General features: G+C 45.9%; 1 protein-coding gene across 2 annotated transcripts in view; it reads left to right on the top strand.

The window, feature by feature from the left end:
- The first annotated feature begins 1832 nt into the window (after nucleotides 1–1832).
- LOC135395984 (neprilysin-1-like) overlaps nucleotides 1833–23782 on the top strand; it is a 207236-nt gene continuing 185286 nt past the window's right edge. For both annotated transcript variants that reach the window (XM_064627063.1, XM_064627062.1), the window contains exons 1-2: nucleotides 1833–1997; nucleotides 2606–2908. In XM_064627063.1, coding sequence (XP_064483133.1) covers nucleotides 1896–1997; nucleotides 2606–2908 — 405 coding nt within the window. In that variant the 5' untranslated portion in view covers nucleotides 1833–1895. The remainder of the gene's footprint in view (nucleotides 1998–2605; nucleotides 2909–23782) is intronic.

The raw sequence follows: 23782 nt of genomic DNA, 5'->3' as shown, positions 1-23782 counted from the left end.
ACTCGAGATTTCCAGTAGCCGTACAGAAAAACTATCACATTATTTTAGTGTCATAGCATCTGGGCACTACAAAGGGAAAGCCCAGACTGAAATTTTATAAGTCTTTAGCTCATAACGTTGTAAAACGCAAATTCCACACTAAAGATCATTCAGATCAAATTTTCAAAGTCAAAACTGCACGCTATTTCTTGCATTTTTCTAAAGCTATAGATTAAAAAGTTGTGCATATACTCACACATACTATACAAGATATTTGGTTGTGGATTAAATGCTAAAATTTATCGATTCACATTCAGGAGAAGTGGTGACACATCAGTAAGAGTTTAATTAAAATTCGAACAGGTGTTGCGATTTATGATCAGTGTTGTAGAATGTGTAATTTCACAACGCGCAAGCTTTACCTCGCTCACATTGACGAGCACTCTTTTACGTTAAAACATCCCTTTGGGCTTGTTGGTGATTGACTTCCATAATGTAAAAGCGCTAAAACCAGGACGAACACAGACACACACAATATCGAGCGCTCGATGTTGTGTGTGTCCGTGTTCGTCCTGGTTTTAGCGCTTTTACGTTATGGAACTCTTTCACGATGTCAGAGAAGTTAACCGAATGGATTGATATTTTATCTATACACTATAACATAATGCGAATTCTTTATGTCGTGGATATTAAAAGTTACGAATATTTTCCGAACGAAATCTACTTAAAACTCCAAGGAAGGGTCACCCGCGTCCTCGAAGACGTTTCGGCAATGCCGTACCTGAAACCGAACGCGATTCTGCGCCCGACGCGTTAACGCGGTACCGCACGCGAGCGTGTTGCTTTTTCCGGAAACGGGTTCGTCGACGCGGGTGACCCTTTCTTGGAGTTTGCCGTAGTTTCTGACCGCCCTCCTACTAATTGCCTACGGATACAAACTGAAAGGGTTACAAGGGCCACCGAGAGAGAAGGCGACATTTATTCACTCTCACTTCGGTTTTTCCGTCGATGTTCCGCTGGGCACACGTTTGCCAGCCAATAACTCTGCTGGATAATTCTAGTTCAAAAGAACCACAACCACGACGGGCTACTGCACACGATACCACTATATTTACTTTTGTTGCGTTCCATTCGAAGCCATCTGAAAGCGCTTGCCTCGTCCATGGCACGTCATGGCTTTCTACTTGTTCCGGAAACAACTTAGACGTAGGCCTTAGCCGCCTTCGTTTAGGAGCGAACCCGAGGCGAACTTGCATAATGTCTGTCGCCAGATATGCTTCGTCGCATGTGAGGAACAGATGTGCGGATCACGACGTCCTTTCTCCATTGTAGGATATCTGCTGTGATTGCTGCCTCCCATATTCGTTTTGTGTCATTTTCTCTCGGTCGGTGAGTTCCGGCATGGCCGCGGAGGAATTCGTGCAGCCATGAACATAACATCGCGTTCCTGTACTCGGCGACATGATACAATCTCCCTTCGGAGAAAGTGTCACAACAAAACGTTTGAAATATGAACGTATGTCACGAAGTCGAAGCAAACGTGCTCGGATACAAACGTCGACGGAGAAACTCGGAGGCCGACAGGCCTCTGATTCGGCCGTCGCGTCATGGTCCGAACCACGTCACAACGATGTCGTTGCTGCTGGACGCTCACGGCCACAGAGACTGCGCTAACTTTAAAATATGTTTATGAAATAACGAAGCAATCATCAGGAAAGAAAACTGGCCAAATAGGTTGTAGGAGGATGCTGAACATTATGGTAACAATTTCATACAGACGTTCCTGGATGCGACCGTCGCTTTAAGTAGAAGAAAACGAAGGTAGAACTGCACGCGCTTGCCGATCATGTGTTCGCGTTAGGGTATTCACGGGGCGTCATCTCTGTTGTCCGTATCTAGCCCGTGGATAGAGAACCATGACGTCTGACGGAGAAGGGCTCAAATCTATCTTGAGAACGCGTGGTGCGAATGCGGATGGCGAACGGACTTCGGCGGACCACTACTCCAGCTCAGCAATGGTACACCCTCATTGCCTTAGAGATATTTCCCCCTTGATAAAGATTGATTTCCTCCCTTTCATTTTTTTGCAATAAACATATTCCCCCTTATAGATATAGTTGCATGTTTAAAGACCGCAGTTGCATATCATGCTGCAGTAATTGTATTTCTAAAAGAGTGATCAGAGTGTATTCTTGCGAGGAACACGACAATAAATGTTAGTGTTTCGTGGTCTTGACGCTTGAAAGAGAGACGGAAGAAAAGAAACATCAGTTCCCTATTTTCTTATTTTTATTATTGTAGAACGCCTACTCTTAACCTCCTGGCCCTACATGCGTGGGCATCAAGAGCCATAACAGTTTCAACATGAGTCAGACACCACATATTTTCCTCTATTCCAAATGCAGGAGTGGTTTCATTCCACGAGGTTGTCACGGACTTTGGGCGTTTTATTTGTAATGAGAATTGCTCCTAAGCCAGATCGGGAACGACATGCAACCTTTTCTTCTCGTCGTGTCACTTTACCATGATACTGGCACAATAGACAGGCATTCGTCGTGTAAGAAATCCTTGTAATCATAGCGGATAGTCCATCAGTGAAAATTTATTGTTCTCAATGACCCTGCAGAACCGTCTACAGGATCTGAACCCAAGCGAATCAACGAGCAAGTTCAAGCGAAACCAAAGCATCAAGCACGCCGTAATATTCATGCTATGCGTGGTGGGACTTCTACTGATCTTTCTGGCCATGATGACGCCACGTAAGACCCTCTTGACTCGAAGTTCTCCCTGCGAAACAGATTCCTGCCAGCGATACCTTCAATGGCTGCGAGACTCCCGTAATCTTTCTGCGGACCCTTGCCAGGACTTCTACGAATACGTTTGCGGATTGTGGCAGCCTCGCAGCTCTATAGCTCGTAGCGTTCTGCAGGTAAGAGAAGGGGGACGGGTGCATTCTGCCGCACTATAGGAATGGGGTAGCACAGTAACCCATGATTGCGATATGAAGGCATCTTTCAGAGGATATGGGATTATGTATTGTGAAATTGTGAGAAGATCGCTGCAGACATCGAAGTAGCGTGGATGAACCTTCCTTTTCGTCATTCCTTTTCCTCGTTTTGCGTTGTTTTGCTGGGAATGAACCTGAACAGGCATCTAAGCCGCAAGTTTTCAAGCTCTTGTTCCTGCGAAGCACAACTGGCTCCTTTCCACCACACACAACTCCGTGCATAAAATTTGTAATTTGGAGATTCCTGTCTACGCGAGCCTAGTTCATTATTTTGCTAGGGAACGAACTCATGCCGAAGCAGGAAAGTGAAAGTTAAGTTGCACACATACAGTTCATTAAGATAAAGAAGACATCACAAATATTGCACATCATATGTGAAATAAAGTTAAGGAGAGCATGATTAATACGATGGACATTCGAATAGCCAAAATCAGCCTTTTGTATTTTAAAAACCGCAAGGCAAGATGCGTATACAGTGATGAGACCAGAGTCCCCCGAATTCTGGGACTGACTACAGGGCAAAATACTTTCCGTTGCTACTAAGTGTCAGTGCCCAATGGATGCGTTGCATGCAACTGACGAGGTAGTTGGGTGTAATATTTCCTTCGACTTGCCGCTAGAACAGGCTTTTAAATTGTAATTGGAAGCTTCGACGCATAAGATATTCCCATTTTTCTGTTTCCGTTGACTAGCCAACGCTGAGTTCCAGCCTTGTGTGCGAAATAACGTGTTTGACTGCTCGCCACCGCACTTTCTCTCCCAGTTCCGCGACGGGAGTCGCCTTGGGTCGCCGCGAAAACAGGTCTCTCGGAGTTTCGGTAGAAGTCCACAATGAGGAATGTTTGTGGGAAGCAGTAACTTCACAGTAGTCATCTAGACTATAGACTAGAGCCCTGCACGGGCACGCCCCCCCCCCAGACAACATGGTGATATCCAGTGGACATCCAGTGGATATCCCGCAGGGATTACAGGTATATCCACAGGACATCCAGATATTGTCCCGGGATATCCGTAGGATTTCCCTGGGATTGTCCACCGAATGACGTCCTATTCTTTTCCGAGGGATATCCCGCTGGACATGACTGGGACATGTCTGGGATTTCATCTGGCACTACTATTTGGGGACTATTTTTATGACTTGAAGTATCCCCCTCCAAACATGTACAACAGGTATCCAAGCAGTCCCCTTTGTCGTGTTTTGAAACTTGCATATGCATTTAGATTTCAGCTTGCAGAATTAAATGGCTTCTAAAGTGTAGGACTTTTCATAATACCCTCTAGCTGCCAGGATACCTAATGTTCGCCATCTTAATAGAAATATTCAGACATTCAGGACACATATATATCGGAAGAAAATGTATTGTTCCTCCAAACTGTTGTATCACAAAGACAAACCAAAAACGGGCTAGTCACAATATCTAACCGTCACAGACAACTAGTATCTTCTCAAGTTATGAATAATGCCTGTTATCATGAGCATTAAATATGGCAAAAATATACATTTCAGTACAGCACCCTGTCTGTAATCTTTAAGCACACATCACCAGGATGCTATAATGGTAATAATTTGTAACAGAAAAACTAGGACTCTAAATGACAAAAACAGAGCAACAGACAGACATTGTAGCATGTTTATGAACAAGTCAAATGCCTGCATGCGGCACCACAAAACTGTAGACTAGCAGTGTTTGCATTGGTCCATTGAAGAAGTTGTATATAGCTTCAAGCATGGCATTTCAGGTTAAAAAATAAACACCTTATATGCTCTTAGTAAAATATTCAAAAAGGGTAACACAATTTGTAAAAGCACGCGATAATGAACTTGCTAATATTTTCCCAGTAGGAAAGTCGCACATTAGGAATGCCTGGTAGCAGTCTTTGTATGTCCTTCCTATGACAAAAAAGGTACACAAAACACACTATGATGGCAGCATTCATGAAGTTTCTCACAAGGGGTTCAAATGCTTGCACACGGCAGCACGAAAATGCAATGGGGAAGACACTAGTATTGTATTGCTTGGCTCAAATATCACAGAAAGTATTGGTGCCTTAAAATGACAACACACCCCTTTAAGAATCGAAATTGCTTTTGACCCCCATAAGAAGCCAATTCACTATAGGCATAGCTGTCACATGAAACACTAACACAGAATATAATATTTCGTTGAAGCAGCCGTGTATAACACGCCATAGAATATAGTATTTTCCTTGCACTCTGTAGCGTAACCCTGCTGGCATCACGCCCAGTAAAATTTGTACTGAAGATGTTACTACATGAAATGGCTATGAAGTAGAGCATGATGTGTCCATAGCTTCTTGACATGAGTGTATGGCAGAATGGCGTAATGGGTGCTAAAATCACAAAAAGACCTGGGACGAACTGCAGCGATAGCTGCAGTTCGTCAGAAGAACGTATTATCGCTGCTGGAAATGCCTCATACTGAACAACAGGAGATATCACAGTCAGTTGAAAGCACTCTCATTTCGTCATTCTATGTGACACACTGAAGAAAGGGGATATCCATACTTCCCGCACTCTTTCACAGCTGCTGCAAGTGGATTTTCCGTTTCATTTCTGGGTACATCCGGCAATGCATAATTTGAGGTGCATGCTTCGTTTAAGATTCCAAAAATATCCACTATGCTAGAACATAGTGCGTAACTACTTAATCACGCTCTTTATTCTTATATCTGCTTCAGGGATAGTAAATCTTTACCATGACCACCCTTACCATAAAAATCTGCTGTGGTCTCACTGTAGTAGTACTCAGTGGCGTAGCCACGGGGGGGCTAGGGGGGGCTCGAGCCCCCCCTACCTGCCACGGACCGGCCCACGGAAATCGTGCAAATCCGAGGAGAAAATAATATATATATGGGGGGGGGGGGTGACAGTGTGACGATCGCGAAAGTTCTTACAGTTCATGGCGTCTAAGTAGCACTCTTGAATGGTTTTCAAAGTATGAGCTTTTCAAAATCCTTCCAATCTCGTGACACCACCTCATTGGACATGACAGCCTATACATGTAATTGTATATTGTGCACGTCCAAATCAATTATTTTCGTTCTGTTTTTTTTTTTTTAACCGTGCACGAGTATGTGTATGTTGTCGCGAACAGGATCAGTGGTGGGGGGGAGGGGGAGTAGGGCGAGTTTTCGTATCGAGCCCCCCCTACCTTGGAGGTCTGGCTACGCCACTGGTAGTACTGGTCCTGTGACATGCTTGAATGAGGATCCCCAACAAATTCTGCAATTGGAATGACAATTTCATACATCGTTTGCAAATGGGGAGTTGGTATGGTCCGATAAAATGCCTCTAACGATGATTGCCCTGATTGCCCCAATCTCCCACACAATGACGTACATAGTCTTGCACCATGCAAGATGTGCTTGCAGCACAATTGTGATACTTCTGTCCAGTTCAGGTGGAATATTTCATACAGATGGCACTACACCTTCTCTTGAGCTGCCTGCATTGCGGAATATCCCTGCACAATGACAGTTGTCACCACCGATGTACTGTACCGTGCATACCGCGAGGCAATCCCACGTGTGCAAATTGGAAAACGAAACTTTATCGTTACAAACGCAAATGGCAACACAAACGAACCTCCACATCCGCATGACAACGGAAGTCCACGAGAATGCGAATAGCGTGCCACTGGTAACATGATCGGCAGCGAACGTAAGAAAAATTATTTCAGACCCGCGCTTTGCTACAAAACATACGTAGATCAACACTGTCACAGAAGCATCAAATGTTGACAAGAAACTTACACGAGCATAGGGTGTACATTGACCGAAACACAACGAGCACAACGCACTGAAAAACATCCAGGTCAGATGAATTCATATTCCGCAAAAAATGCACCACAACGCTCCCTGTACATACTAGTACGTACATGCGCTATTTAGCTTTAGGGTTAGCTACTCCCAGTTTTCATTCAAGTTTTCTCACTCACCCATCACGGCACCAATGTCCGTAGACTCGTTGTACCACTTACAAGCTTCGCCTTCGCGTATGTTAATCAAATGTTTAAGAAGGTGTTTACCTAGACATCACGCGTTTCGCGATACGACAAACGCAAAGAGAACAGTGTGGACATGGTCGGATTGGATTGCCCTGGCTTCGAGACAAAATCCACTCGATGGAGGGGCACCCCTGGTGGGCTTCTTCGGAACGAGAATTAAGCTTAAAATGTGCCGAAGTGCCGGATATTATTCGTGTCTGAATGGTAGACGAGAGCGAGTGGGTTCTGGTGGGGCATTTTCGTACGGCGCCCCCAAATGCAACAACCACACAGACCGCACACGATGGTGAGCGCGCAAATTCGCCTGTTAGCCTCAGTGTTTAAAAAGAAAGAAAGAAAAACTACATCCAAGGCAATCAAGGCTGTATTTGTTGTGTTGTGTCTTTTTTTTCCTTATTATGTGGGAGTTGGGGGGGGGGGGTATCCAGTTACCCAGCAGTGGCGTAATCAGAAAATTAAATTTTTCGCGGAGAAGGGAGGGGGGTTCCGTGGGTCTTCACACGTTTAAGGAGGGCTTCTGTATCGTTTCCTTCTCCCTTTGTGGTGGCACGATTTTGGAGGCGCAGGAGCCCACAAAACTACTCCCTGGCTGTACTAATATACACTGAAAAAGAAACAACAATTTGGTTAACGAGCTTGGAGCAGGGTCGCCGACCTGTACTTGCAGCTCAATTTTATTTCGGTAAGATATGTATACATACATCGTAATCTGCGGAGATGTCAAACGATGCAATCAAACCTTTAGGCGAAAGAAAAACCCTTTCCCGGAAACAGTACCGCAAGCGATACTGCCCCGACGACCTTGTTATCGGCCGCGCCGTTCAAAATATGTTGAAATTCGAATTCCATACTGAAACACTATAATCTAAGTGGTGAAATACGTATACCATTATTTTATTTTTATTTTTTCATTTCTTTTATCATTTGTGCAGAAAGTCGCGAATGGGGTTTTCCAAAGAAAAACCCAATTTACCCTACCACAAGCTAGCTACATGCATAATACAGCTCCACTGGTTTGGCTGGGCACCGTGATTTAAATATTAGAACCTGTCCAGATATTTCATGCCAGCCAGCTTCTGTTCACAGGAGGTATATAGTCACAGTGGATTCTTCCCAGTGCTGGACTGGATGCGGAAACCTCGGATGTTATATATTTCTTTTTCGACACGATGTTATCTCACGAAGCAACTGTACATGATCTATAAAACGACTTTGTGACATCACAGGGTGGACACACGTATTTCCGACACACACGTTTCCGCCAGGAAGCAGGCACAGTGACATATTTCTCATCTAAATCCTCAACGGGACATGCACTGGACGTTCCAAATGTCGTCCCTCTGAGATATCCGTGGGACATCCTCACAAAGTTTCACCGGGATATCTCCCTTTCCCAGATGTTATGGGATCGTGGGGATATTCGGAGGATTTTGTGTGTTGTCTGGGCCGACCTGGGCTTCTTATTGGCTGCGTGCTTCGGCTCAGCCCGACAAGATACCGCAGCACCGCAGGCCGGGCCGGGCCGACAAACATGTTTCCGACAGTTTTTTTTTCCCGATTCCGATGAAAAGCAAGTGCTTGAAACGCTAACTGACACTTGTATCCACTTTTTCCTTTTTTTGCCCCCAAGCTGTTCTCCCGTCCTTGGTACATTAGTCGTTTTGTTGTGTTGCTTCGCCGGATCACTCTGCTAATTCCGCAGAATGCTGGACTGTTAGCTCATAGATCACGTGCTTGCGTCATTCCTGTGCATATATTTTCAAAAACAAGCAAAGCGCACTGCACTGCGTATATGATTGGGCCCCCTAGAACCTTCTCAAAGCCCCCACTCCCTGACTCCCCACACCTTTCACAATCACTTTCGCAGAGGGGTATAGGGATTGGAAGAAGGAATCTGTCAACAACATCCTCTACCTTCATAAAACTGCAGAAATCAAAGATACACGATAGTGCTCCAAATGATCCGAGATCCAAGTTGAACGTACAGACACAGTTTGAATCTCAGATGAACATGCCTTTACAGAGTCTGGGCTGGCGTGGATGTACGTTCTACGTGCTTAATTTCTGCGGGCGGCAGTCTGTAGCTGTTCATAACGGACCATCCGGAAAATGGAGCGTGTCCTTCTCTTTTTTCTTTTACTTCGCATTAAACATATTCATACTACATTTTAAAAAGCCTCCGAAAAGCAAAAATTTACTGCTGTTTTCGCCAAGGAAGCTAAATCACCTTGCGAAAGAGCTAGTCCATCGCAAGTCATCCGCAGTTCGCAGACTCGGATCTTTTGCTAAACATAAAGGGTTTTTTTTTTCGTAATAGTAAAGCGACACACTCCTTGTATATTAAAAATGCATAAGTAGTGTGGACTGGACACAGAGTGCCGCCAACTTACAACTTCGTCTAAACACGATTTAATTAGCAATTAGAGCTAATTGGGACCCCCACATTATTCAGCACCCTCCAGGAAGTCATTACACTAATTGGGGAGCATCTATCTCGTGTCCAGACCAAGCTGTGAGTTGGCGGCAACCTGTGTCCATAAAAAAGAAAAAAGATGAAAAATATATAGAAATAGAGTGGAGAGAAACAATTTATTTGAAAATCAACGAGAAAGAGAAAGAAACCGCTCCAGAGCGCCCGAGTGACCAGCGCCCGCCATGTTGGTAGTTGGCGATGGGCAGTTGCAGAGATCAACGACAGGTGGCCACTTAGTTGCAAGGCATCACACCAGATGGTGCCACCACCATAGCTCTATGCGAGAAAGACAGAGAACAACAAGATACTAGTGGCAGGTAGAAATGGCAAGACTGCTAAACAGGTCTAGGCATGCGAGAGAAAAGGTCTAACCGCTAATGCTAAACAGTACGGAGAAAACAGTACACATCGGGGAGAAGGCTTGCGGGCGATCGGTTAGGCCTAACCACAGCGTCACAACACTGTGCAGCTAACACAAGGTGGAAACCACTGGGCACACATCGCTAAACATGCGTCAACACGAACAAAAGGCTTGCTCACTGCTCAACAAGTAAACATGCGCGTACAGGAAACATGCGAGAAAAGGCTTAACACGAGCGCGGTCAAACAACGCGCAAACATTGGCAAATCACTCGTTGGTCACTGCTAAACAAGTCTAAACATGGGACACGGCAAACATGCGAGAAAAGGAGCACGGTAATACAAGCGCAATCATCGGCAAATCACTCACCTTTTCCCCCGCAGCGACAGTGTGACTGCTCCATCCAAGAGCCAGGCAGAAACTGAGCGGACATGGGGACTGTGGATGAACCGAGTGCACGTCTGTTCTCCACGACAGCCAGCGAGCATTTGACTGGGGCGGCACGCCGCGGCCGCTATGCGCCCTCTGCGCCGCTCGACCGCGAGTTGTTTCGGTTTCACTCTCTGCTCCTTCCACTGCGCACGCGTGCTCCTAACGGTAATGAGTGGCTTCTTCGTTTCGGTTTCGCTCTCGTTTCTTTGGGCGTGTTTATCCGTATAAAGGCAGCGCGCACTGCGCTCGCGTCATGATTCTGAGTGATACGTGGAAAACGACATGTGTGGTTTATTCTCCTGCGTTTTTCGTCCTCGCCAGGAAAGAACAAAAAATGAAGAACTTCGTGAATTTATTCGTGGCATCGTGGAGAAAGCCTTTCAAGTCCACCACCTGGAATGGTTGCAAGCACGTCAAGAAATGTGTCAGGACAAGATGAAGACGCTCGACCGCATCTTAGCGGCGGACAGACTGACGAAAAAGAAGTCCAACTTTAGGCTGGATAATCTGTATTGGGAACGCAGTTCCGATGTAGAGGAAGACGATGTGTAAATAAAAGCGATGCATTTCCCTTCGAGTCTCAGTCTCTTCTTTTTCTTCATGCAACATGTACGCACGCAACATGTCTTCCCCCGTACCTTTTCATTTCCGTCATCCTTTTTGCTGTATCTTAAGCGGCCCCTCCATGTGCGGCAAATCTACTTTCGTTGCGAACGTGCTGAGGAACCTGAACGATGTGGTGGCCAAGCCTCCGTCACAAATATTCTACGTGCAGAAGTATGCTTCGCCAAGCATGCAGGACGAGTTTGGGGACTCTGTAAAATTTACCAAGGAGCTACCGCAAGAGTGGGACACGTCGCACGCTATGCTAATCGTCGTCGATGATCACATGACCGACGCCAGTTCCTTGAAGGAGGTGACCGATCTTTTCATTCGGGGTTCTCACCACGCCAACGCGTCGATCTTCTTACTCGTTCAGAACATCTTTTTCGACAGTAGCCATTTTAGAACTATATCCTACAACGCTAGATACGTCGTCCTGTGGCGCACCGTGCGCAGCGTGCACCAGATGGAACATTTCGGCCAACAGCTATTTGGCAGAAAAAGATTGGAGTATTTTCTGGACGCATATAAACAAGTGATGTCGTCGCCCCACGCTTATTTACTCGTGGATCTTCACAACGGTACGCACGAGGATCACAGGTTGTGTAGCAATATCTTTCCGGGTGAACATCAATATATCTATGCTCCGAAATGAATCTCCGCCCCCACCTCACTTTACTCAAAGTACTCTCCACTCTACCCCCTCTGCGCCGTCGCGACGTATTGAGACGTTCCTCTTCGTCCGACATAAAATACCTCTCTGAAATTTGCCTCAATGTATTGAACGGAAAGGTGGCTCTAGCTCCAGACACGTTCGCGCGTTTGAAGAAGCATAAACGCTTCTTACGACGGCTCGCCTACAAAAAGATTCACAAGAATCCGCAACGTGTGAAGCGCTATCTGTCTCAGCAGCGAGGACAGGGCGTTCTTTCTTCGGTGGTTCCTCTCCTACTTTCCGCCATGTTGAACCTCTTCGCCAAGGGCCAAGAGAATTGAAGTGACCGGCTCCTCCATTGGAAACGTTCTTTCCTCGAAGGAAAGTGACAACGTCAAAGTCAAACTCATACTGCAAGCACTGTATCGCATACTGAAGCAGTACGGATTCGACCCCTACGACAAAAAAGCAAGGCGTCCGACGCTACAAATGACTTTGACTATTCGCTCCTCTCTCCAGAGGGGGACGAAGAGGAAGTGGAAAGGGTCGTATCGGAATTAAAGAAGGTTATTTGCTGGGATCGCGAGGGTTGTGTCTCCGTGTCGGGCAAACCCATCAGACACTCCTCCGTTCACGAACTCGTCAATTATTTGTTGTAATGTAAGACGGGAAAGAAACCTTCCTGGTTCCCCAAAGTCTCGAAACTATTGCACCCGATTTCTCTGCCCAAATCTCACGAGCCTCAACAGTAGCAGCAGCAGCAAGCCTCCATTGCGTGGACGACTTATGGAGGGATATGAGAAACCAGAGGGTGGTTTGAGGGGAGTGGACTGCTATAGAAAAGCGCGTCACATGAGCAAAAAGAAGGCTCGCGTCATTCTCAGAAAGCTGGATGCCTACACATTATACCATCCGGTGAGAAGAAAGTTTAATAAGAGACGCATCATCAAGATCAACGACGTGTGGCAAATGGATCTCGCCGACTTATCAAAATACAAGAGATTCAACGGCGGCTACCGCTACGTTCTCGTGGCGATCGATTCCCTCTCCCGCTTTCTGCGCACCCTCTCGCTAAAGACGAAACGCCCCGCCGAAATGAAAAGGGCCATGATAAGACTTTTCAGGGAGGTAACGCTCCTACACGCATCTTTTGCGACAGAGGAGGGGAATTCTACAACAAGACTGTCAAGGAGTACCTGTCACGAAAGAAGGTCCACGTGTATTCCACCTTCTCTCCTGTAATCAAGGCATCGGAAGCAGAACGGGTGATACGCACCTTACGCGACAGAATATTTCGCTATTTTAGAGTAAGCGGAAAATACCACTTCGTTTCTGTGCTTCCCAAGATCGACTACAACAACACCAAACACAGGACGTTGGGCATCAGCCCGTCCGAAGTCACACCCGAAAACGAATTGGAGCTGTTCAATAAGATAAATGGGAAGCCCGTCGTACCCTCCGTGAAAAAGAAGCTCAAAGTGGGTAATAAAGTGAGGGTCCTACCACCCAGAAAAGGTTTTCATAAGAGCTCAGAAGGGAGTTGGTCGCCTCAGAGTTTCACCGTCTCCCGCCTGAGACACACCTCCCCTCCCGTCATGCACCTGGAAGATTACCAGGGTAAGGAAGTGGACGGACCTGGAGGAGGTACTCGTCGTAACCCGAGACGCCAATCAGCCTTGACCAGTAACGAATGTGCTGAGAAAGAAGCAAGTGAATGGTCAGAGCTTCTCCTTGGTTCGCTGGTTTGGTTACGACAAAGAACACGACAGTTGGGTTCCGTGTAGCGATGTGGTCAAGATTGGGAAATGACGTCGAACATCTACGTCCACCTCCTCTCAAACGCCAGCATGGATAAGTTTTCCTCGAATAAACTCAATGCCTTCACGGTAGCTTTCGATAGTCCGCTTCAGCTCTCGAATCACTATAAAGTCGGTCTGATGGATCTCAGCATAAGCAACGATTTTTTAAGTATCGGGTACGAAAGGCAAGATGCAAAAATCGAGGTTTCTTTCGAGGACATGGTGGAAGCCGGGAGAACTTTTCGTGTCACCTCGGATCTCGAGAGGGATTTGGGAAAAGCCCTTTCGGAATTTAACGTTTCTTTCACGTACAATAAATCGCGATACGACTTCGTCTTACCCGTGGACGTGAAGGCCGTGGAATTGGACCCTCGGTTCGCACAGGCGCTCAATGTCACGCTAGCACGACGCGAAGTAGGTCGTGCGGTCAAGCCTCCCAAATTGAGCGAACGCAAAGCCACCTCCATCTTATTGGAGCACGTCGCACCTGTCACTTTCGCCGACGTCACTTTGTATTCGGAAACCACGTCCATACGTAACACACTCAACAAGTATTTCCAGATGCACAAGCTGGACGCCTCGCAAGAATTCACGGAAAACGTCTACTCTCTGAAAACGCCGAAAGGTTGCACGTACCCCAGACAACACATATCGTCGCAGGGACGTCCCAAAAACGTCCCTACGTCCTTCGTTCCACTGGGGACATTCAAAGCACATCCATCGGACGTGCGTTCGTAAGACATCCTACACGCAGCCCCAGAGGCACGTTAACGGGAGGAGTACAGGGATCGTTGTCGGAGGGGGGGTGAAATGGAGGGAAGCAGTGGTGGTACATATTTCATTCATGCAGAAACGTACCTTCAGTTTTGAATGAAACTATTTTGCAAAGTACTATCACAATATAGCAACAGCCCCCTGTTTTACTAGTGGAGGAGATATATGTATATTGGAACTGAATAAATCTTTATGTATTTTTTAGATTTGTTGTGCAATATAATTGAAGGTTAATTATATTCAGTGAAGAATTGTACTCAATGATTTCTGAAGTGCAGAATGGGCATAGAAGGCGGCTTATAGATCTGATATCTATTTTCTAAATGACTAAGCAAGGTACTGCCGCCAAACGTCTCGCACAAGTTCAGCGTGAGGCCGGGTAACCCACAAACGCAAAGTGCATTTAGGGAGCTTTCGTCTTTTTACTGTAAAGTGCTGTAGGGTGATTTCATGCCGAATCAGGCAGGCTGACCTTTCCTTTTTTTTCTTAATAAACATATCCCCCCCCCCCCAGGCAGGGTGGTCCGGTCGACCTCTCCAATTTTTTTCTTTCAAACATATTTGAAGCCTTGTCCCTAGGAGGCAGATTGGCACTGAAAGTAGTTGAAAATAATTGGTGGTTATTTTTTACTGAATTATGATTCAGATGTGGGCATTTTGAGCACTGCGCTTCCTACGAAGTTTGACACCGCATATCTTCATAACTATTCAACATATTCAGCTTATTTTCATATTGTCATGGGTGGGTAGCATTGCATCCGAAGTTGAAGACTGAAGAATGAAGACTCTAAAGTTTGCCTATGTGGAGATAAAAAATCGCAAAGTTGCCTCATTTGTGAAATATGGAACGGTTTGGAACCGGACTAGTCGTCTCTCAGTTGTGATACCCGAAAGTAATCTACATCATTGTGTTCATCTCGAAATGCCCTTTCTTCTCATAGCGAGTACATCGTATTGTGATTTGGGGCAACGCACCCAACTGTCTTTTCGTGAGTGGTGTCTACCGAAAATGCGTAAACTCGACAGCGCGCATCCCATACATCCCCACTCGTGACAGCATTCATATTGCTCACAAACGTCCTTCATGACGACTCAAAATAACACAGAAAAAAAATTGCTTCAGAGATGGGCGAAGTTACGTTCGTAACGCAACGTCATTCGCAACGTAACTTCGACGATCTCTGAAGCAATTTTTTTTATGTGTTGTTTTGAGTCGTCATGAAGAACGTTTGTGCATAAAATGAACCATGTCACGAGTGGGAATATGTGGGTAGGGCGCTGTCGAATTGAGGCATTTTCGTCAGACACCCCTCGCAAAAAGACTGTTGGGTATGTTGCCCCAAATCACAATACGATGTACTCGCTATAAGAAGAAAGGGCATTTCGAGATTCTTCGAGATTCGGGGATTCGATTTCTTTTCGGTAACTTTACCGAATACCGATTACTTTACGGGATCACAATTGGGAGACGACTAGTGAGGTTCCCAAAACGTACCATATTTTACAAGTGAGGCAACTTTGCGACTTTTTATCTCCTCAAAGGCAAACTTTAGAATCCTCAGAACTTAGGATGCAATGCTATCCACCCCTGACAATATGTGAAAAAAAAATCAGCTGAATATGTTGAATAGTTATGAAGATACGGTGCGTCAAACTTCGTAGGAAGCGCAATGGTCGAAATGCCCAATCGATAATTCATAAAAAAATAATCACCAATTATTTTCAACTATTTTCAGTGCCAATATGCCTCATAGGGAGGAGGCTTTAATGTATGTTTTGTAAAGAAAAAAATTGAGATGTCAACCGGACCATCCTGCCTGATTCGGCGTGAAATCACCCTGTAATGGATGAAGACACACACACAAAAAAAAACGAAGTGGGAGGAGCTTCCCGGCATATGTCCCATGGAGAGCTCAAGAACGTCCGAACGGCATCGCGCAGGTACGTCCGCTGAACGTCTCTGTGATGTACTTCGGTGTTGCATTCGCACGTTTTTGGGATTTCTGGGGGATCGAATTCGAACGTCCAAGGGATGTCCCCAACGTCCCCCGATTGACGTCCCCGTGATGTGTTTCGGATTCGTTTGTGTTGTCTGGGGCCGGAACCCCTTTTAAACCTGCTACATCTCACACCTGTTGCGGGGCTTCGAATCGCGCACCGTGTTCACGGGGGAGGAGGAGGATGCCACGAGCTTCGTCGAGGTACTCCTGGAACCCCCGTTTCACAACGTAATCGTCTACACGGATATCGTGGAACCCACGTACATAGGGAGCGGGAAAAAAACGATATTAAAAAATTGTCCTTTTATTACGAGGAAGACAAGCACGTCGCCACCCACACGTTAGTGTAGGTATCCAGTATTTTAACCTGTCTCAATTTGAAATTCCCTCAGTGAGAATCATTCTCGTGGACGAAACGGGAAGACGTTTGCCGTTGCGGTTCAAAGGTAGAACCAACTTAACGTTGCATTTCAAATAGATACAGTCATTACCCTAAAATAATTCCCGTGTACACGGGACCCCTTTTCCAATGAGGGGGCGGTGTGTTGAGTAACATATCCAAGTTTATCGTTCCCATCTGGCAACAAATAAAACCGATCCCCAAGAGAACGTTGAAGTGCTTGGCGCGGAATTTGGCCGATGGCGAAGGAATATCGCGCGCAGTAAAAAAGACGGCCATAGCAACGGGGTGAGACGTGCTGGATTCCATGGAGGGCTGTAGAAACAACAATGGAAAGAAACGCCGCAAAAGACAACAAAAAGTGCCGACGCACGACGCACCTGCAGATATCTTTTGTACGCCGTGAAGGTCACACATCCGCTGTGCGCTCCGACCGATCATGACGTCACCGAAAGACAAAAAAACTGTCGCCGCTCTGTCTGACGAGTGATGTGATGATATTCGAACCCCCTTCCATTCAATACGGCGTGGAAGATACTTTGTACCAACTCTTTTTATCCGGTCAATGGGGTAAATAATACAGTGATCGAATTTTCTATTCAAAATTTGCAAAGGGCACACTTGGATCTCTACGGCGGTTTCGTGTCTTTGACCGCGCGCATTGTTCGTGAGGACGGGAGAGAAATGGACGAGAAAGATGTCGTTTCCCCAAAAAACCACCTGTTGAGTGGCATGTTTAAGACGGTCACCGTTGATGCGAACAACAAGCTCGTCAGTTCCAACGAGTTGTACGCCTACAGGAGTATTTTGGACGCCGTGCTTCATTCCACGCCCCTGGCGCAAGAACCGTGCACGCGGCTGGACTCTTTGTCGAGGACGACGAACATTTAAAAAACGATTACGACGTCTCGTCTCCCGGTCCGAAACAACGTTACGAAGCGACGAAGGGTGGAAAATACTTTAACCTGGTCGGACAGATGAATACCGACTTGTTTTAGCAGCCGCGCATGATGGTACATGCCGTCGAAATTCGCGTCCTTTTTTTATTATTACTTTATTTCGAATACTGTTAGTCCCAAGTGGGACCTTTACAGGGGGTTCAACACTACCACAATCACCAATCATAACACTAATCATAAACAAAAGAACTAACAAACCAAATAATCTCATCGAGGAACCACAATACATAATAGCGCTAACATTAACATAACATTATATTAAATCAGTATTGCTCAGGGCTTCAATGAAGGCAGATTCATTTTGCACAGATATTATATGTTCAGGTAATGCATTCGAGATTGTGATTGTGTGTGGGAAATATGAATATTTGAACAAGTCTACCCTTGCTTCGTATGGTTTCACAGCCTTACTATGTCGTGCACGTAAGGACCGCGATGACAAAGATTCTAAGTATATCTGGCTATTGAGCTTTAGTTTATTATGATATAGCAGAAAGAACAACTTTAATTTAACTAATCTACGTCTGCTTTTTAGGCTTTCTAATTGCAAGGCTTCTAACATCTTAGAAACCGGGTTTAGATCCACATGTGACAGACGTGATAGGGAGTCTTATCTCATATACAAGTTCAACGCTCTTCACCCGTCCGATATCAACAAATCACAAGGAACCCTAGAAACACTTCACAAATAAAATATGTGTTTCCCTTCTACCTCCATTATCATCTGTTATGTTCTGCATGGCCACTGCTTTCTGTGTTCTTTATTGCATGCCACAACTTTGTATTACAAATATATATATAAAAAAAGAAACCTTTGCTCATTGTGGAATTTCCCCCAAGTAACCACTAACCCCTTTATCTTTCGCTATGCTTGCCAATTCTTGCCTGTTGTCCCGTTTCGTCCGCGTGTTCGTGAACCTTCCATTTTTCTGTAACCGGTCTGTAGCCTAGATCACTACGTTCACATAATCCCCTCCATACTCTAACAAAGCAGCCATTCACTCCGGCCGTAGAAGCCCATACGGACCGTTTCTTCCCTCCGGGCTGTTGACCCACAATTCGCATGAACCTTTAAACACGTCACACCTAACCCTTTAAATACCATGCCAATCATGAGGACGGTGCCCAGAAGAAGAACAGTCTCTGTTCGAAAGTCTCGGCATCTGTCCTGAGGCAACTCCCTTCCTACATCTCTACCGGTTCGCTGGATTTCTACCCATCTAGATACAGAGTCAGTTCGCCTGAAGTTGGACATTATAAAACGGGCTGCCAACCTTTGAACTTTTTCTATTTGGGCCGTAAGATTCTTTTTGTATGGGTCCCATACTATACTACCATGTTCCAACAGAGGACGGATCAATGTTTTGTATGCAGTCAGTTTCACATCTCTCGACCTGTACTTCTGTTTTCTTTTAAGTTACCAAATACGGTTCCTAGCCTTAACATATTTCATTGACATGTTTGTCCCACTGTAAATTACATGCTACATTAATACCAAAATATTTAAATGAGTCAACTCTAATTAATTTAAATTTTGATGATAAATAATTTTTTCTGTTAAACAACGACAAATTTAAACTCATATCGGCCCCCAGCGACAAGAAAACGTACAATTACGAGGTGGACATCGAAGAAATGACGTTACACTTGAAAAAGGTGGCGCTTGCACCTTCCCTGTTTTTGGAAGAGGAGCGGTGGCTTCAGACCACGCCGGCCATCTACGTCTTACGCGGATGGGAAACCAAAGTGCGGGGAGCTTGGACGCTCACTTTGAAAAAGTTTACCCTGAAAGGGTGCCTTCCAAATTATGCGTCGCCCTGCTCGCCACGTCCGACTTTCTCGGCGATATCCAATCGAACCCCTACACATCCCACCATTACGACCTGTCGCATTCTATGCTCTCCGTGGACGGCCAGCAAGTGCGAGCCGAGTACAACTTTAAGAACGACCTCGTCAAAATTTCCTACTTTAACTTCTTGCAAGAACTGGGTGAAAAACATTTCAAGTACAGCTTCTCTACTTCAACTTGGACGTGGACAAGTGTTCTTCTCCTTCGCATTTGAACGAGTGACGAAAAGGAAACGTTCGCCTGCAATTACGCTTCGCTAAAGCCCTTCCACACGCGGTCACCGAACTCTTGATTTCCGAGTATCCCAAGCTCATGTGTGTCGACAAGGACCGTACGGTCACCTTCCCATAGAGAAGATGTACGACAGCGACATCTTGGAACTCGTGCCCCTGAACCCCCTCGCTTCATGCTGAGAGGCATTTGCGCTTCGGACGAAGCCTACGTCTTACGCAAGCCCGGCTATTTAATCATCAAGACGGAAGAGTGAAGAAAGCGCTGGCAGCACTGGGTGCTCTACCTGAAAAACTACGACGGCTCTGCCGTGTTTTTCGTCAGTTACGGACTTCCCCCCATCGAAGCAAACCTTCAAAGGACTTTACTAGTGGACGAGTATAACGACCAGTGTATTCAATCGCCTCTTTCGCCTTACTGCGGGCGTTTTTGTATCTATGTAGCCACGCGCATGTCGAAACGCTACAGCTTGAAAAATTGTGTATCCATGTTTTCCTGTAACCTCGAAGAGAATGACGAAACAATAAATCTTCTCCTTGTGAGCGAACTCGCTTCGTAAAATAGTCAATTTATTTTTTCACGACATACACAAGACGCTTGCAAGACGATCTTCCAACGTGCTGACCCGACGCTCGTCGCCGGTCACCGTGACGTCGAGGGATGTGTGGAGAAGCCAGTAGCGATGGACGATAGATCGGTTGAAACACGCGTTGATGAGACATGGTCGACTGTCTCTCCTCGTCTATACTTGTAATCTACAAAACGGTTGAGTTTCTTTGCAATCTTCCCACTGACGGTGAACAGACGTAAGGGTATCGTCTTGAGAATCGAGCAAAAGTCACCCTCGCAGTCATCGCCGTGAATATAATCGCGTAATCGTAGCAAGTCCTGATATATTCGCGTTTGCACAAAGGTTGCAAACCTCTGCTCGGGCGTCATGACTGAAACTGAATGAGAGTACATACACATCTTTTTTTATTGAACATGAGAGGTTACACATGAATTTGGCTCCAGGTTTGGTTTCGTAGCCAGGAAGACAGCCCAATTACGGACGAAGGCTCGAGTCTAACCAATGGCTGGGGTTTCTCGACCAGAGTCCATCGCAACGACAGGTGGTCAGCTCATCGCCGATCCGCAAAAAGGTCTTCGGAGGAGGCTTGAAGGTTAGGACCAGGGGTGGATTTCCCATCAGTAGCCATTCGTAATCTGCACGAAAGAAGCGTGAGAAACACGTGTTTTTATCTCAAACACACATGTACAATCTTCTTCAGTCACAGAGTGACACCGATGGTCCATCTTCTCCATCTTCCTTCAATAGTCGAAGTACTTCGCAAGGTACGTCGAATGGTACCGTCCGACAGCCGAGAAACGGGTGTATCAAACAGTCCGTCCAATGCTTTTGCTCTGAAAAAATGTGACCGATTATAGAACGTATTAAAAATAATGCGGAGGCCTACCTTTAGACCACAATCCACCGCAGTTGGTGCAGAAGAAGAGGGCGCTGCCAATCTCCCGAAATATGTGAGGGGGGAAAAAACCGACTTCACACGCAGCAAAAGTGTTGTAAACTGGAAATGAAACTCTACAAACATTCCGACGATCATGGCGACATGGGTATTACTTACGAGGATCTACCAAGCTGAGCATGATGGCAAGAGAATGACGATCAAATGTTCGCTTCGACATTTATAGTAAAGCTTTTCCTCTCACTCTCTGTGACGTACTTGAACGTGTTTTGACATGTTAAGACGTGTTTGAACATGTTTGGACGTGTTTAGACATGAACCCCACAATACGAAAACGTCATCCAGTAGAGCCCAGTGGTTAGTGTATCGCCTCCAGTGTAGGATGTTCGAAACCCACTCTGGGTCTTCTCGTCTGGAACGGTTACACAGGATGGGCCAGCGGTTCCACTCTCTCTCTCTGTAGTCCTTGAACGTGTCTGGTCTCGAACCTCCCTGTGTCTCCCCCTCCCCGTCGCACAATATTGGAGGAACAAAAGGCGGCGTCTTGTCACAGGAGCAAAGTGACAGATTTACATAATCAATGGATACGATGTAAATGGGGTTAGTGGCGAGCGTGAGAACCCTGTACTATAAGATGGTCATCCCCTTGTACCCCTCTCGTCCACTATCCCCGAATCAAGACCCTCGAGACAATGCTGCACACGTTCCAGAGAATTTTGGACCTTCTGGTCCACATCCGTCCACCATTTGGTAAGTGTTTCTCTATCTCTTCTTGTTTAGAAATAGTTCCTTTCTAATACCTAACGTTCCTCTGTAGGTTTCACTGTAACACACATTGTACAGCTATTCTTCCAGCTGATCCCCGGTGCGGGAGAAGATGTACCCCGCTTCGATATGGAGTCGTTTTTGCAAACGTTCGCCATCGTAGGCGAAGAGGACATAGAGACAGCTACGACAGAAGTGCTCATGGCGTGCTACACCACGAAGTGTTGAGAAATCGCTGTGCAGCAGGGACTAGAAGGAGAGCTCTTTTTCAGAGTGAACCAAAGCTTAGAGGAGCAGACTTTACCGCTAGAAGGCACTGCCCCTTTAAGCTTTGGGGCAGCAGAGCACCTCCTCTACTCCCTGGTGCACCAGTGGAACAGAGCGAGTGCAGCAGGTGGGAGAGAACTCTCTGAACGCTGGATGGCTAGTCAAATTCCGTGAGTGTTTTTCGATAGTGGTTTTTGTTCGTAGAATCTTTATTCTGGTACTTTATTACTAGACTGGATCCCTCGGTTCTCATGGAAGACCACGAACATCCCATGTAAATGTGACAGGCAATAAATGTGTATCGTCTTTCACATCACGCGACTCTCTCTCTTTCTTTCTCTCTCTTTCTTTCTCTCTCTTTCTTTCTCTCTCTGCCCCAATACAATAGAAGAATAGGAAACCACAGATCCTGCGTATAAAAGCGAGCGTGGGATAATCCGCAGTTGCTGCTGTCGATGCCACCGAAATGTCGCCTCTGCTTGCACAGGAGGTAAGTGCATTTTTGTGTTTAGATCGTTGTTTTAATGCCTCTTTTTCTCTATTTCCCAGGTTCACTCTGGAGAATTATTTCAAATTAGGGGGAGGGACTTCATGCCTAACATGAGGTCCGCTTTGGCTGTGTAAAGTTCAAAATTCGGTGGAGCATCACCTGCTCCATTCAAAATTGGGAAGGAACGCGAATTCATGGCCAACATGAATTCTAATTAGGCTTAATGGAGAATTGTGGTGCATACTCCACACCAGTCAAAATTCGGAATAGGTAACAGTGTTTATGGGAAACAAATTCTGATTAGGCTTAATCAGGAAGATTTTTTTTTAAATCTAGCTTTATTCAAAATTGAACTCCTTCTTTCATTTTTGTTAGATTATTCCAAAAGGGGGGAGAATTCGTGCATAACACGAATTTCATTAGAGTCCATGTTGATTTGGGTTAGATTAAATCCTTCTTTCGTTTTTCGCTTGGTTGTCATCGTCGAAGTCATATACGATATCGCAACGGCATCGAGTAAGACATGGCACAGGGTCGAAGGTGCAGACGCCACCAGTGCAATGCGAGGAGGAGGAGGCGCTCTGGTTTTACGACGATGGTTGGAAAGCCCACGAGGGGCATCCATTCACGACGCGAGCCGTTTTATGGAGCAAAATGTAAGTGGTCCAGTTCTACTCTGAGGGAGTGTATTCTACATATGGCATTGTTTTTCAGGAAGTGATAACCGCTGTTGCCGCATATCATGCAACACAGGAACAGCCGTCCAGCAACCTCCCCGATAGCCCAACTACCTGCCTGTATAGCAGTACGTCCCTTTACAGCATCGGGCAAGAGAGAGAGACCATCAGTGTCCTTGTGAATTGAGTGGCTGTGGAACAAAGTGCAGGCATCTATCGATCAACTCCTTTGTATGTATTCAATAAAGATGTTTCAGTGAAAGAAAACACAGAGTCTCGTCAAGTTATTCGGATTGTTTAATGCGTTGCATTTCGATAACCAAATGGTATTTCAATAAATCTTGACAAAGTTCACGATGTAAACTGCTTGCAAATGTCGCTGGTTCCGCAGGGCGTACTTAATATGAGAGATGGCATGAGCGAGAAGGCCCACGATGTCTGCAGCGATGTAGTTGAATTCTGCGTTGGCCAGGCTCAGAAATTCGCTCATCAGTCCCAGGGGTCCGTCCGGAACCGTTATACAGACGTTCTTGTAACGGGCGTAGATCGGATGCAGGAGGATCCTGC

Source organism: Ornithodoros turicata, chromosome 5 (genome assembly GCF_037126465.1).
Source record: "Ornithodoros turicata isolate Travis chromosome 5, ASM3712646v1, whole genome shotgun sequence".
NCBI lineage: Eukaryota > Metazoa > Arthropoda > Arachnida > Ixodida > Argasidae > Ornithodoros > Ornithodoros turicata.
This window is presented reverse-complemented; position numbering and strand designations above follow the sequence as displayed.